Source organism: Ictidomys tridecemlineatus, chromosome 15, assembly GCF_052094955.1.
Source record: "Ictidomys tridecemlineatus isolate mIctTri1 chromosome 15, mIctTri1.hap1, whole genome shotgun sequence".
Taxonomy (NCBI): Eukaryota; Metazoa; Chordata; class Mammalia; order Rodentia; family Sciuridae; genus Ictidomys; species Ictidomys tridecemlineatus.
Window position 1 is genome coordinate 6,099,213 of NC_135491.1, and position 15,750 is coordinate 6,114,962.

Sequence of the window (15,750 nt, forward strand, 5' to 3'; positions counted from 1 at the left end):
GGCAGGGCTCTCCCCAGTCCTGGCTAAAAGCCCCAGCAGACCAGCCGGTCTGTGAGGAAGACAAAACTCCTATCTGGGCACCCCCAAGAGCACACGGTTGGGTATGAAGGAAATAAGGGTGTCCGGAGGGTGTGCGCCCAGAGACTCAACTAAACACAGATTCTGACAGTGCCCCCATCACCAGCGAGAGTGGACTGTGTCCTGGGGCCTGTGCTGCTCTGCAAGAGTCCTCACTGGATGGATGGAGCGGAGCGTTCCTCAGGCCACCTTGAACTTTCAGGGGACTGAGACAAAAGTGGTGTGACAAGGGCCTAGGACAGACCTGCAGCACCCCCTACAGGCCACGAGGGATGTAGCTTTAGACAACAGAATTTTCATGCACAGGTTATTCATAAAACACCGTCTAGGATGATTCTGCACACCTGAGACTCAGGTGCTTGGTAGCATTGAATTGGTAGCATGAACTGGGAGGGGAACATCTGCTCGCTGCCTCGGGTCCCTCCCTTCTATGGAGGGAAGAGGGAAGCCTGGTGGGGGAGCCTGCATGTGCTGGGGTTAAAGGAGGCAAAGTGGAAGTTCCCACGTTGCACGTGTGTGCGCATGCATGTGCGTGGTGTGTGCAGGAATGTCCGGGTGGTTCTTAGGCTGTGTGCTAGGTAAGTTCTCTCTGTTCACACCTGTGTATTGAGTAGTTTTCCCCACTCTGAGCACGGGCCTGAATGTGTGTTTCATGGAGATTCTCTGCACATTCCATGTCCACTAAAGTCAGAATGTGAGCTTGGTGAGTGGCTTTCGTGTTCTAGGTGTGAATACGTGTGTCTGGTGGAAAGCCCCCCTTCACCCTCCCTGCACATGTACATGGATGCCTGTGCTTGGTGAGCTGCATTCTCCTTGCTGCTTGTGCAGGAGCAATGACTTCCACAGCGGGTTCTTTTCCTGTGTGTGCAAGGGCATGTGTGTGTGTGTGCGCATGCGTGTTTCCCCTCATACAGGCGCCCGCGCGTCTTGGGGGTGCTGGCCCTGCTCACGCTCTTGCCGACGTCGTCCTTGCTGCTCAGTAGAGCCTCCAGCTCCGCCCGCAGCGCCCGGTTCTGGCGCTCCAGCTCCTCGCGTGCCTCCTGCTCCTCCTCCAGCGCCCGGGTCAGAGACAGGGCCCGAGCCTCGCGCTCCCGGCCCTCGGCCTCAACGCGCTCCCGCTCCTCCACGGCCCGCAGCACAGCTGCCTTCTCCTCAGCCAGGAGCTTCCAGGACAAGGGAAAAGGAGTGGGGGAACAGATTAGCCGAAAGCAGTGTCCAGGGGTTAGGGAAGAGAGAGAGAGACAGAAAGACTGACAGACAAGAGGGAGGTAGCAGGATTGCAACCATGCCCCAAACCAGCTCGACCCTCAAATGGACCAAACCAATCTTTAGGAAATAGTGTTTCTTTCTTTGGGGTGATGGTAGGAAAATATATATGTATTTTTATGACCTTTTCTGTTTTCTAAAAGTTACAGTAATTGGCAAACAACGAAACTTCAAGGTATTTAAAGAAGGAAGAGAACAGGATGCATAGTTAAGACAAAAAAAAAAAAAATCAGTCCATACAAACAGATCTGCAGATGAATCTCCTATTAGAATTATCACTCAAGGATTTCCGCTATGATAAGTAAATTTTAGAACAAGATGGACTTCATGGAGGAATAGAAAGGCTATTTCAGGAGAGATTTGAAACTGTGAAATAGAACCCCATTGAAATGACAGACCCGAAGACATAATGTATGAAATAAAACAAGTCACTGCATGAAAATAAGAGCATACTGGACACATCATTCAGCAAAAGATGACAGGCCAATAGAAGTTATCCAAATAGATTTTAAAAGGAAAAAAATTGCAAAAATTAACAGAACTTTAATAACCTTTAAGAGAGCATCCAACAATCAAACATGCATGTATTTGGAGTCACAGAAGGAGGGTAAAGTAAGAGGTACCTGTCTTTATTCAGAGAAAAAGTGATAAAAATCTAGTGAAATCTATGTACAAACCTACTAGCAGTAATAAGTGCATTAGCTTCGTTGCAGAATATTACACAAATATGCAAAAATCAATTGTATGATTGCACAGTAGTAAACAAAATAACTCCATTTAAGATAGCATCAAAACTATGAAAAACTAAGAAATAAATCTGACAAAAGATGGGAAAGATATACAGTTAAAAACCACAAAACATTTTCAAGATTAAGAAAAGCTAAATGAATGATCACAGATACCCAGTTATTTGGACCCAAAATTTAATAGGATTAAGAAGCACGTGTGAGGTTTGATCCTCAGCACCACATTAAAAAAAATAAATGAAAACAAAGGCATTGTGTACAAGTAAAAGAAATAAATATTAAAAAAAAAGAAGTGGTGTATCCTCCTCAAATTGACCTACAGATTCAATAGTGCCAAACCAGGAGGTGCTTTTGTTGTTGTTGTTTTGGAAACTGAAATACTAATTCTAAAACACACATGGAAATGAAGAAAAAAGAAAAAAGAATTTAATATGTACACAAACTAAGTAGAGAAAAAAATTGTGTTGGAACACTTGGGACTTGGGTATCTGTGTCTGTGTGCTACCAGAGATTGAACCCAGAGGTGCTTAACCACTGAGCCACATCCCCAGACCCCATCCCCCTTTTAAAATATTTTATTTAGAGACAGGATCTCACTAAGTTGCCTTCTTCCTTCTGCCGCAGCCTCCCAAGCCACTGGGATTATAGGCTTGCGCCGCTGCACTCCGCTCCAGTTCTTTTTATTTTATTTTTAATTTTAAATTTAGTTTTTAATTATAGGTGGACACAATATCTTTATTTTTTATGTTTATGTGGTGCTGAGGATTGAACCCAGCCAGTGCCTTACGCATGCGAGTCAAGTGCTCTTCCTCTGAGCCACAATCCCAGCCCCAGTTCTTTTTCTTTTTAATTTTTATTTTCAGACAGGCCTAAGTTGCTGAGGTTGTCTCAAACCTGCCTCAGTGTCCCAAGTCGCTGGAATTACAAGTGAGCACTACTATACCCAGCGAACAATTGGATATCTATATTCACAAAAATTAATTTGGGAAAAAATCATTTGGAGCCACAATACTGCCACATAAAAATTAACTCATAGAGGATCAGAGTTCAAAGTAAACCTAAGGCTGGAGAACTTCTAGAAATGAGGAGAAAACCTTTCCAACCTCAAGTTAGGTGCAGATCTCATACATGCAAAACCAAAACCATTGATAAGTAGGATTTCATCAAAATGAAAAACTTCTGCTCTCAAAGAGACTCTTTCAGGAGAATCAAAAGACAAGCTGCAGACTGGCCCGAAATATTTACAAAACATACATCTGACAAAGAACTTGTACTCAGTATATATACAAAACTCTGAAAATTAAATAATAAGAAAACCACAACCCAATCAAAAGACAAAGGATGAAGAAACAGACACTTCAGCAAAGAAGATACGTGGATGTCACAAAAGTCAGGAAAAGATACTTAGCATCATCAGCTGTTAGGGAAATGTGAATTAAAGTCACTACACATCTATTAGAAAGACTAAGGTTCCCTCTGAATAGCCCCAAATTGGAAACAATCCAAACATTGTTCATCACTAGGTTAACAGAAACATAAATGTGGTTTACCTATAAAGGAATAACACTCAGCGATAAAAAGGAATAAATTATTGATACATGCAAACATATGGATAAACTTCAAATGACTACTATAAGTCAAAGATGCCAATCCAAAAATAATTAAATGAAAAGAATTTATAGAAAATTCTAGAAGTTGCAAAAAAATTTATCAGAGCCTGGATAACCTGCGGAACAGTGCTAAGCAATCAAAAACACACATATGTGGTGTCCAAGAAGAAGAAAAGTGGACCAGAAAGATATGTGAAGAAATAATGGCAGAAAACATCCAGGTAACAACAACAGAAAGCCCTTAGCTGGGCAGCTCAGCAAGGCTGAAGCAGGACAAATGCAGCCCAAGACTGTGAGAAGCAAAGATCAAGAGACAACTTCTAAATCAGCTAGGAAAACATCACCTTCCCTGCAGGGAAACGATGGTTTGAATGACAGCTAACTTCTCACCTGAAACAATGGAGGGCAGAGGTGACAGACAGAAGGGCATCTTCAAAGTGCTTAAAAGTGCTCACTTAGGATTCTATACCCAGGGAAAAGATCTTTCGGCTATGAGGCTATGAGGGACATAATGACACGGCCACTCTGCATTTCCTAGACTAACAGAGAGGTTGGGCATTTGCCCAAAGCTACACAGCAAGAAAGGGCTAAGCTGGGTTTTCTGTTTGTTTGTTTGTTCTGGGCACCAAGGACTGAACCCCCTGAGCCACATCCCCAGCCCTTTTCATCTTTTGGGACAGGGTCTTGCTAAGTTGCTTAGGGCCTTGCTTAGTTGCTGAGGCTGGCTTTGAACTTGAGATCCTCCTGCCTCAGCTTCCCAAGCCACTGAGATTACAGGCATGTGCCACCGTTCCTGGCTAAGCTGGGTTTGAATCTCAGGATCGCCTGATCTTAAATCTATGGCAGTCTGTGATTTTTATTTCATGGTCCAGTAGCCAGAATTTTTTTTTCTTTCTTTCTTTCCTTTCTTTCTTTCCTTTCTTTCTTTCCCTCCCTCCCTCCCTCCCTCCCTCCCTTCCTTCCTTCCTTCCTTCCTTCCTGATACTGGGGATTGAACCCGGGAGTGCTCTACCATTGAGGCATGTCCCCAGCCCTTTTTGTTTTTTATTTTGAGACAAGGTCTCACTAAGGTGCCTAGGCTGTTTTCAAACTCACAGTCCTCCTGCCTCAGTTTCCCAAGTTGCTAGGATTACAGATGTGCACTGGCAGGTGGTCAAATCCTTAACATCATTCCCATTTTCTAGACGGATGCCATGGTTTGGATCCCACAGGCCCATGTGTCAAAAGCTTGGCCCCAGTTTGTGGTGCTACTGGGAAGAGGTTGTGGAACCTGTAAGAGGCGGGGTCTAGTGGGAGGTATTAGGTCATTGGGGGAACAGTGGGACCCAGCCCCTTCTTTTTCCTTTTCCCTGCTCATAAGGTGAGCAGCTTCCCCCACTCTGTGCTCCCTGCCATCATGTGCAGCCTCAGGCCTGTGGTGGCTCATTAGGCCAACTGAGCATGGGCGAAACCCCCAAAACCATGATGAAAAGCACCCTTTTCTCCCTGCAAGTTGATTATCTCAGCAGTAACAGAAAGCTGACTAACCCTCCAACAACCTGAACTCTGGAGCTTTCCGTGAATTTTTTATTTCTCCCTCAGGCTGCCAAATGCTCAATATGATGCCCACCTTCTAGGTTGGTAAACTGAGGCTGAGAGGGGGAAAGCAACTTGCTTGAGGCACTCAGGGAACCTGAAGGGCAAGTGAGATGTGTTCTTCCATTGAATCTTTTTTTAAAATATTTTTTTAGTTGTCGATGCTGAGAATATCTTTATAGGCGGTGTCGAGAATCGAACCCAGTGCCTCCCACACGCCAGGCCAGTGCTCTGCCACTGAGCCACTCTCCAGCCTCCGCTGACTCCTCATAGGCACCCTCTGGGGTACTGAAAGGGTGCTCCTGTATTTCAGTACCCAAACCAGGACGCCCCGAGAATGTCAGCAAGCACCGCTAATAATGATGCTAGGACGGGAGGCGAAACCAGGACAGACAGGGTGTCCCACTTTATGGAGGCTCAGGGGAAGAGGCGCCCGGCCTCCAGTCCCGGCACGGAGCTGGGCGTCACCTGGCCCCGACTCCTCCCAGGAGCCACGGGGAGCGCAGAGGAGCTTGCAGGTCACCTAGCCAGGTAAACCGAGGCCCTCACCTGATCGAACTTGCGCTGCTTCTTCTCCAGGGTGCTCACAAGCTGCCGCTGTTGCTCCAGGTCCACGGTGACATCGTCCAGCTCCTGCTGCAGCCGCCGGCGGCCCCGCTCCAGCCTTTCCACAGCCTCTGTCTTTTCTGCCAGGCGCTGGGCCAGGGCCTCTGCCTCTCGGGCCGCCCGGCGCCGAGCCTCCTCCCCTGCCTCCAGTGCCCCGGCCTCTTCCTCCTGGCGCCGCCGCCAATCTGCAAGCTGGGGAGAGGAGAGGGAGGGAGGGTCGGCGGCTGTCCTGGCTGTGAGCGGCCAAGGACCTTGTGAGGCCCCATTTCCCAGATGAGGAGACTGAGGCACGAGGAAGGAAAGGAGTCATTCCACTGGGCTCCTCTGCCTCAGGATGGGGTAGAGGTTCTGAGTACCATGAGCCCCAGCTCTTTTAGGGTACCCAAGTGACCTCTGGCAGGACCCAGGGAGAATCAGATCTGGCTTTGGTCTTGGGGAGCCCCTAGTCTGAAGGGGGCGACTGAGTTAGATTGACGGGGGCTAAGGTAGAAGTTACAGGCTTCACGGGATCCCACAGGGGGATTTCAGGATCCGTTTTGAATATTTGGAAGAGACTTCCTGGTAGAGGGGCACTTGAGATGGGTGTTGAAGTATATGTAGGAGTTTGACAACTGAAGGATGTTTGGCAGCGTAAGTCATCACTCAGTCATTTAACAGGCATTTCTCAAGGCCTGGACTGCTCGCTGGGCTGTGCTGGGGACCAGATCTAACTCTGGAGTTCCCCTTTGAAGTGGCTGAAAATCTGCTGAGTAGTCAAGAGAGTCGCAGCCTCAGGGGCCCAGCTGAGAGGCTTGGTCCAGGGGTACTGGGAGCAGAGCAGGGCCGGCCAGTGTGTGCAGGAAGAGACCCTGGGCGTGGGGAATGAGCTGGAAGGGCACACTGGAGGCCAGGAGGGCCTGGAGGGGAGAGGATGTCCGGGGCTGGGGCTGGGTGGACACGGAGCCGGCCAAGGGCCAGTGAGGGGGAGTTGGCAGGTGGGTGGCGGGCTGTCCCTTAGCTGGGGACCCCAGGCGGAGGGGTGCTGGGGCCGCCCACCTGGGCCTGGGCGGTCTGCAGCTCCCGGCCTGCGCGCTCCCTGGCCGCAGCCTCCTCCTCCAGCTGCTCCCGCAGCCCGGCCACCTCGGCCTCCACGGCCCGCACCCGGGACCCCAGGGCCAGCTTCGCCCTGGTCTCCTCCTGCAGCAGCTCCTGTGGGTGGAGAGATGACGGAAGTCAGGTGTGGCCGGCACAAGGGCGGTGGGGAGGGTGCCGCGGGGCGGAAGGGCCGTCACCTGGGTGTCGTGCAGCTGGGCTTCTGTGCTGCTCAGCTCCTTGCCCAGGCGGATGGCTTTGGACTCGGCCTCGCTCAGGGCTCCCGACACGTTCTCCAGCTCAGCCTGTGGAGAAGGGGGCCGTGAAGCCTCCTGGCGACTTCCACCCACACGTCTGAGGGCGCCTCGGAACAGCAGCTCCGAGGGTTCAAGACCAAGTGCGGGGGCAGCAATTCCGCTCCCAGGAGGTGCCCGACGGGGCGAGAGGCTCCCGGCAGCCTGGACCCAAATGCCCTCGGACGATGAACGGGAGGGACAGCTGCGCAGGAGATCTGGGCCACCAGGGCCACCGGTGTCAGCCAGCAAGAAAGCAACGGAGTCCTAGGATGTGCCGTGGAACAGGCCACCTGGCTCGCGGCTCAGCTTTGGAAGAGCCACAGAGACAGGGTCATAGCTGCGTGTGCAGGACGCAGAGGACCATGGATGGCAGTGAGGACCACGGGTGGCAGTGAGGACCACGGGTGGCAGCGAGGACCTTAGGGTTTCTTCTGGGGCTAATGACAATGGTGTAGGAGTAGATGGTGGCGATGGCTGAGCAGCTCTGAGGGCTGGAGAGTGCCCTGGGCGGGGACTGGTTCCAGACCCCACTCACATCCAACTCGGGATGCAAAGTCCCCTTCATGTAATGGGGCCAGTGTTTTCGGGGAACCAACTCATGACCTTTATTTTTAAAGCCAGGAGTGAACCCAGGGGTCTTAACCACCGAGCCACATCCCCAGCCCTCTTTATTTCAAGACAGGACCTCCTAAGTCGCAGAGACTGGCCTCGAACTTGCAATCTGCCTGCCTCTGTCTCCCGAGCTGCCGGGATTACAGGCCAGGGACACCATACCCGGCTGCTGATCACACCACTTCAATCAGGAATTAAAACTGCACAGTACTGGTGGTCTCCCTGGAGGAGCTGGGGCTACAAGTCATCTTCGTTTTGCTTGTCTGTGTTCTCAGTAATGAACAGGTACAGACCGTTCAGTTAGAAACAGAATAAAATGAAGTTTTAAAAAACGGGCTTTGCTTCGAAGGGCTGCAGAATGCTACTGCGCTCACGCTGCTCCGTGTCCCTCCTCTGGACTTTTCTAATCAGCTTATGAATTATTCAAAGGCAGAAAAGAGAAGAAGAGCTTGGGGCTATGGCAGGCTACACTCCAAAGGGTCAGGCACGCCTGGGACTGGACTTCAGTTCTGAGCGACTAAGGGCAGTCAGCTGTACTCTCTGGGCCTCAGCTTCCTCGTAGGTGAAATGTGAGCAGTGTTCTCTCTTAAGTGTTGGACATGCGGTTACTGCTCACCAGTGCCCAGCCACCGATGTGTGAAGAGCTGGGGGGGGCAACAGGGTTGATGGGGACCAAACACAAACCCATAGAGAGCAGGCATCTCTCTGAGGTCACACAGCAGACACCACCACCACACGGCCACCCCACTCACCTGGGCTCGCTGCAGCTTCTCAGCAGCCTCCACTCGTGCCCGCTCCCCGTCGCCTGCCCGGCCCTGCACCTCCTGCAGCTGGGACTCCAAGCGGCGTCTCTTCTGCTCACCCTCCTGACGGGCAGTCTGCAGGCTGCTCAGCTCTGCCCGAAGCTCAGACACCTCTGCCTCCAGGGCCAAGCGGGTCTTCTCCCACGCACCTTTGCCCTGTTGGGGCAGGAGACGGGCAAGGTGTCTGAGCATCCCCCCCCCCCCCGCCACCGGGCCAGGACATGCCTGTCCCAGGGCCTTTGCACTGGCAGCTTCCTCTGCCTGGAACACACCACTCCAGAGGTGGCTGACTCGCGCCTCCCTGGGTTTTACTCAGATGCCACCTCCTCACAGAAGCCCTCCACAGCTGTTTAAAATCACAGACCTGCACCTTGGCTTGGGGACCTTCCCTGGTCACCTTCACCTTCCCAGGGCCCCTGCTCCCCCAAGACAGACCATGGCCGAGTGGAGCCTGCTGACTCTCCTCTCCTACAAACACAGAGCCCCCCAGGTGGGCAGCACGGCTGTTGTGACCCTCCTCCAACCCAGGTCACACCCTCCCGGCCCAGCCCCAACCCACCCTCCGGGCCTGCTCCAGCTGCTCTGCCAGCTCCCCCAGAGCCTGGCCGTGGCGCTGCCTCAGCTCCTGCACTGCCACCTCGTGGACGCGAGTCTCCTCCTCCAGAGCCTTCTTCAGCTCCGTCACCTCCTGTTCCCTCTTGGACCTTTTGTTGGGGGAAGGATGACAGGGACAGACTCTCAGGATAGAGGGTGGCAGGTCTTTGGGGGAGCTGGCTGAGGCTCCTTTCTTGCTCCCTCTGAGATCTGGGTGGTGATGCTGTGCGGGCATGAGGCTCTGAATGTGAACTCCTACTCGTCATGCAAAGCCCTATTCAAAAGGCCCTCCTCAGGGAAGTCTTTCTGGACCGTCTCCCACAGACCTGGTTTTGGGGCCTTCATTTATTATTCCCCATGCCGTGTCACTGCCTTAAAGCACCTGTTGCCCTGGACTGGGTCTGTCTCTGTGCCCAAGCTGGCACAGAGCTGGTGCAGGTGAAGACCTGGCTCTCTGTCCTCCTCCCACACCCTGCCTAGCCAGGGCGGGCAGCGCCAACGCCTGCCCTCACCGGAGCTCCTGCTGCGCGTTGGTGGAGTCCAGCGTGTCCTCCAGCTCACCACGGAGCGCCTCCAGCTCCTCGCCCAGGTCGCGGCGCTGCTTCTCGGCCTTGGCCCTGGCTGCGCGCTCGGCCTCCAGGTCCTCCTGGGCCTCTGCCAGGCCTGCCTGCGCCTCCCGCAGGGACTTGAGCAGCTGGGCTCGCGCTCCGCCCTCCTCCTCTGCCCTGGAGGTGACAAGGACCATGGGGGTGGCACAGGGGCAGGCAGAGGTGAGGGATGGTTTCTGGGGCCGAGAGGCCAGATTTCTGGGTTTGGGGAGTGGCCAGTCCCAGGTTCAGACCCCGGCTCTGCCATGGGCATGTGACTCAGTCCTTGGGCCTCAGTTATCCCCGCTGTGAGGTGGGAATGTCACCCATGGTAATCACAGGTGAGGCTGGCAGAGTCCCCACTCGTCTCTTGGAATGCTCCCACCAGAGGACGAAACTGGGGCTCGAGGGGGAGAGCACTGTCTAGGCCCGTGACCCACTAGAGGGTCCCTCGTGGCCCCGGCAGCACCCCTGCAGAACTCTGCATCGGGGACAGTACTTGGGGGTTCAACACTCAGTGCCACCCAGGCAGGGCTTGCTGTCCCTGTCCCTGCCTGCATGGCACCTCGGAAGCACAGGTTCCTGTGCTGAAGGAGGCTCTGAGGATGGGGCTGCTTCAGGCTCAGCGACACAGAACGGGAGAGGGATGTTGGGAGCTTGCTTCTTCTACCTTTGGAACTGCCCCAGGCCCAGCCCCGCCTAGACAGAGCAGCGCGGTGGAGTGGAGTGGGGTTGGGAAGAGGCAGAGGGTGGAGTGACAGCTGAGAGGGCCCCCATCTCCTTTCAGGGTGATGGAAACGTGTGGGACTGGGATGGAGAGGTGCTTGCGCCACACTGCAGAGTGCGCTTTGGAGTGGCGGATGCTGTGCGGATTCCACCACAAAACAAAACAAGTAAGAGTAATACAAGTAGGAGCCAAAACACCCGGTGTCCAGGGAGGTGTGGGGTGCGTGCTTTCCCGCACTAACCCTAGGGTAGCTTCTGCAATTGTCCCTGTTTTACAGAGGAAGAACCAAGGCTAGACAGGTGAGGGTCCAGAGAGCGGAGGAGCTGGAGAGCAGAGAGCAGAGGAGCCTCGAGGGAGCACGTTCTTACCCCCCCCCCCACACACACACATAGTGTAGTAGTGATTCTAACACACAGTTTTCACATTTTAACCTCTCTGAAATGGAGTCACACCCAGAATCGAAGGTGTCTTAGCCTGCGTGAAGCCCAGTGCAGAAAAACACTGGGAACCCCAGGAGCGCGTGTGGCATACAGCAGGCTCCAAACTTTTTTTTTTTTTTTTTGAGACGGGGCCTTGCTCAGTTTCTGGGGCTGGCTTTGAACTCACAATCCTCCTGCCTCACTCAGCCTCCATAGCCACCAGGATTACAGGCGAGCCACACCGGGTAAACCACGCAGATTCTGACCAGCTTGGCCCGGGGAGGCTGAGGGGGCGGAGCGTTGTGCGCCCAGCGCTGCAGAGTCCTTGATCTTTTCCTTGCCCGGTGGCTTCGCATCCCTGCTATCTGCACTGGGCAGCAGGGACACTGCAGCTGGGAAGGGCTGGGGTCTGCCCACAGCCGGGAGAGCTCCCGGGGTCCGTACTGCGCCCCTGCTGCTGGCCCTGCCACGCCCACCCGCCCGCACCTGGCCAGCGCCGCCTGCAGCTCCTCCTCCTTGCGGCCCAGCTGGGCCCGCAGCTCCTCCGCGCGCTGCTGCTGCTCCACCATCTGCTCCTGCAGCTCGGAGCTCTCCCCGTCCAGCCGCCGCTTCAGCTTCTCCAGCTCCTGGCGGCCCTTCTCCTCCTTCCGCAGGCGGTCTGCAAGCGGGAGGTGGGGTCATGCATGGGGCTCCAGACCCAGGTGGCCATGGATCAAGCCTCCCCGGATGCCACTTCCTCCTCCCAGGCTCCCGGGTCTCAGGGACCAATTTCTCCAGACCCCAGCCGACCCCGGGCTCTGAGTTCTCACTCCCGCCTCTGAGGAGCCTGGCCTCCTCCCTCTGCTGTTTCCTTTCCGATTGAAAGCGACCAGCGAGGGGCAGAGGGACAACATGGCGAGGTAGACAGGGACAGTCAGGGGGAGAGAGTGGGAGCAGCCAGCCCCTCAGGGAGGGAGCGAGAGTAGGAGCTGAGATGCTTAGGAACGTGGGCCCTGGGACGCCCTCCTGTCCTGGGCCTGCTTTCCCACACTTAACTGATATGACCGCTGGGCGCACAGCGCAGGAGGCTTGCCTGAGGTCCCCTTAGAGCAAGCGCAGCCCTCAGTCCCCCATTATGTGCAGTGCATGGCGCTCACCCTCCATGTCTGCAATTGTGGCCTCATATTTGAGTCGCAGCTTGTTGAGGCTCTTGACCTTCTCCTCCTCCTCGGCCGCCTGGGAGGAGAACTCGGCCAGGCGCTCTTCCAGCAGCCGCCGCTCCTGAGGGGTAGCGGAGGCCAGGGGGTCAGGAGCGGGGCCAGCCACACAGGTCCTCACCAGTGGCTTCTCCCATGCTCATCTACGTCTGGAGCGTCACCTTCCTGGTCGCCCTCCTCTCACCCCTGCCTCCTTTGCCCTATTCCCTGGCGCCTCTGGGCTCTTCCCCTCCCCCACGAGTTCACGGCTGTTAGCTGCAGGACAGTGACTGTTAGTTCCACTCAGGGACACTGAGGCTGCTCCAGCATCGCTAACATGAACACCATGGCCACCGGCACCCAGTCGGCTGCACCCGCGTGTGAGTTCGGGATTCTTGCACTACTCAAAGGATGGTTGTGGACCCGCATGCCTGGGTGCGCATGCAGAGCCTGGGGCCTCCAGACCAGCTGGACCAGGATCTGCAATCAGTGAGCTCCTCCCTGACTCCTGTGCACATTGGAGTTTGAGGACCTTGGACTGGGGAGTGCTCTCCAAACCCTGAGTGGTTTTGGAAATGCATGCAATGGGCTAGCACTGTCCTTCAGGACAAGGGGGTGCTCAGGGTGGAGCTCTTGCCCGGTACTAGGATCCGGGTTCCATCCCCAGCACACAGAAAAGGTAGTAGAATGAAATAGAAAGGGTCAGAGCTGGCTCGGTGGTCCCCACACTGTCTTCCTGTCACACTGCTCTACACCTCCACCCTGGAGCTGTTGCTTTGCACAGTCCGTGGGATGTAACTCCCAGCCCCATCCAGACTGGGTTTGGCCATGTGACTTGTTCTAGCCAAAGAGGTGGTGAATGCAGTGCAGGTGGGAGGTTAGAGGTGCTGTGAGGTCTGGTCTGACCTGGCCTCGTCCTTCTCCCACGAGAAGAGAGAGCCCAGGCTGCTGCTGGCCCCTGGCGCACCTCAGCCTGAGGCTGAGCCCAGCCTGCCCAATTTCCGCAGCATTTTTGTTTCTGTTGTTGCGATGGGATTGAATCCAGGGCGCTTAGCCACCGAGCCACATCCCCAGCCCTGTATAGTTTTATTTTGAGACAGGATCTCAATAAGTTGTTTAGGGCCTTGCTAAATTGCTGAGGCTGCCTTTGAACTTGCAGTCCTCCTGCTTCAGCCTCCCCCATCACTGGGATTACAGGCCTGCGCCACCATGACCGGCCGAGAGATGGTTTAAGGTGTAGGAGAAGCACTTTTCTCTACGGCTGTTTGGGTTTTGCTTACGGGTGTCCAGAGCTTGTTCTAGCACCTGGACCCCAATTCTTCATCCCTGTCACCTGGCAGACACCCCTACTCCACCCCCAGCTCCCAAGGCCCCACCTTGCTCAGCTTGGCATTCTGATCCTCCAAGAGCAGCAGGTCCTCCTCAAACTTCTTCAGCTTTGCCTCTGTCGTCACCTTCTCCAGCTGCAGCTTCTGCCGAGCCCCCTCCTCCGCCTCCAGGTGGGTCTCTAGTTCCTGAAGGGAGAAGGGAGTGGGCAGGGCGCCCCGCAGACCTCTGGGGCTTGTGGTGCAGACAGGTCCACGCCCTGGGCAGCGCCAAATCCTCACTGCCCTTCCCACTTCCTTCACTGGTTCACAAGCGCATCTAAGGCCTGGGGAGCCCGCTGCCCAAAGCCCTGGGAGGGATAATGGAAATCACATTCCCTTGAATGCACTGGGGGATGCAGATGGAGGCCGGTAAGCATAATAAAGACACAAATCACGCAGACCCGTACTGACCACTCTGCTCCCTGGCCATCTCCCCTCCTGAGCAGGGGGACCCGGCACTTGCAGCCTAAGCCTGAGAGGACGTGTCAGTTCCCTGCCATGAAATGATTCTAGGGAGCTGTATTTGTGACTCATGAGCTGCTGTCAATCTGGTCTGTCCCTGCAATCCTTCAGGTACCCTGAGTTCAGTGTCCCCAAACTCTAGGGCACCGTCCCTCCCCCACCAAGGAGTTGAAGAGGAAGCCATTAAAACGCCACACAGCTCTTGAAATGTGGCCCTTGTGGCTGGGGAAGGAAATTTTCGACTTTGTTTATTTGAAACTTAAGACCAGACACTATGAAAACTCTTAAGCGTGTCTGGAACAGGCTGGGTTTGTGAATCTACTTTTTTAAACTGTAGAAGATCTGAAATGTAAGTATAGATCAAATGTTTCCAATGAAAACACAGCGTCCAAGTTGAGCCAGGCCTCGAGTGTGAAACACACTAAATCTTGACGGGGAGCCATGGAAGTGAAGCCGCCTGTGAACGCAGCAGCACGAGGCAGACAGAGCCAGGAGACAGAGAGAGGCAGAGTGTTGAGGATATCACTTGAGTGCCTGGACCCAGCCTTACCTGAAGCTTACATGTTTTAGGGTTTCCCCTAAAAAAGTCATTTTGAGCTGACTTTTTTTCTGTAAATTCATGGCAAAAGAAACATGATATATAGAAGCAAAGGCGGTTGGGGTAGACAAGAGGGGTCCAGGGAGGTGGCGGGCAGTCGAGGCCAGACCTGGATGTGCTGCTGCAGCCTCTTCTTCTCGGTCTGCAGTTGCCGGCTGCACTCCTCCTCCTCGCCCACGCGGGCCTCCAGCTCTGACACCACCAGCTCCAGCTCCTGCTTTCGGGCTGCCAGCCGCCCCCGCGTCTCCTCGGCCTCCGCGCACAGTTCTGCCTCCGCTCGCAACTGCTCGGCCAGGCGGGTTCGCTCCTCCTCCAGCTGGGGAGCAGCGAGAGGTCAGCGGTCAGCAGGCAGGGCTCCCAAGGTGGCCCTTCGTGGAGCGCCATGACCTTCCCGTTACCTAACTTGCTTTGGGGGCAGGATGGCTGGGAGGCGCCTCTCAGATCCCCCTCTCAGAAAGGCCTTCACATCAGCAGGGAGGCCGCGCACCTCCCTCTTCACCTCCCACCGCCCATCAGTCCCCAGCTCTGTCCCTCCTGTCCTAGACTGCCCTGGCCCCTCCTCCCTGTCCCCACAGCCTCGCAGGCTCAGATCTCATCCTCTCTGTCCTGGATTTTTTCTCTCCAGCCCTTCCTCAGGATTCCTGGCCAGTCCCTCCCCTTTCAGTACGTACTCCAGCTAACCCAGCAGAGCGTTTCCACTTCGCCTTTCATTTAATACAACCAAAATAATTCAGAAAAAGTCAACAGAGCCTGGCGCGGTGGCGCAGGCCTGCAATCCCAGCGGCTCTGGAGGCTGAGGCAGGAGGATCTAGAGTTCAAAACTCAGCCTCAGCAACTTAGCGAGGCCCTAAGCAACTCAGCGAGACCCTGTCTCTAGAGATAAAATACAAAAGAGGGCTGGGGATGTGGCTCGGTGGGTAAGTGCTCGGTGGCTTAATGCTTGGGACCAAAATAAAAAATAAAAATAAAATCAACAGAAAACTACCCCAGAAGCATTTTAGATAGGAAACATGCGGGAAGCAGTTTAGAACTCCACCACCTTACTGTCCTCCCATCCCACCTCTGCGGACCCTGCGACCCCAATCTGACCCCAGACTGCAGTTCCGCCCTCACGGTGCGGCTCAGCCGCACTGCACAGCAGCAGTCCACCCTGCTGTG

The 15,750-nt window shown here is 54.5% G+C and overlaps 1 protein-coding gene across 8 annotated transcripts in view; it reads right to left on the minus strand.

The window, feature by feature from the left end:
* The window catches only part of Myh14 (myosin heavy chain 14), a 70,974-nt gene that overhangs the window by 16,309 nt on the left and 38,915 nt on the right, over positions 1-15,750 (minus strand). For all 8 annotated transcript variants that reach the window (XM_078031566.1, XM_078031565.1, XM_078031563.1 and 5 more), the window contains 11 exons: positions 14,702-14,908; positions 13,542-13,679; positions 12,127-12,250; positions 11,477-11,648; positions 9,770-9,982; positions 9,223-9,367; positions 8,613-8,819; positions 7,153-7,257; positions 6,917-7,069; positions 5,825-6,073; positions 1,029-1,241 (listed from right to left, as the gene is read on the minus strand). In XM_078031566.1, coding sequence (XP_077887692.1) covers positions 1,029-1,241; positions 5,825-6,073; positions 6,917-7,069; positions 7,153-7,257; positions 8,613-8,819; positions 9,223-9,367; positions 9,770-9,982; positions 11,477-11,648; positions 12,127-12,250; positions 13,542-13,679; positions 14,702-14,908 — 1,926 coding nt within the window. The remainder of the gene's footprint in view (positions 1-1,028; positions 1,242-5,824; positions 6,074-6,916; positions 7,070-7,152; positions 7,258-8,612; positions 8,820-9,222; positions 9,368-9,769; positions 9,983-11,476; positions 11,649-12,126; positions 12,251-13,541; positions 13,680-14,701; positions 14,909-15,750) is intronic.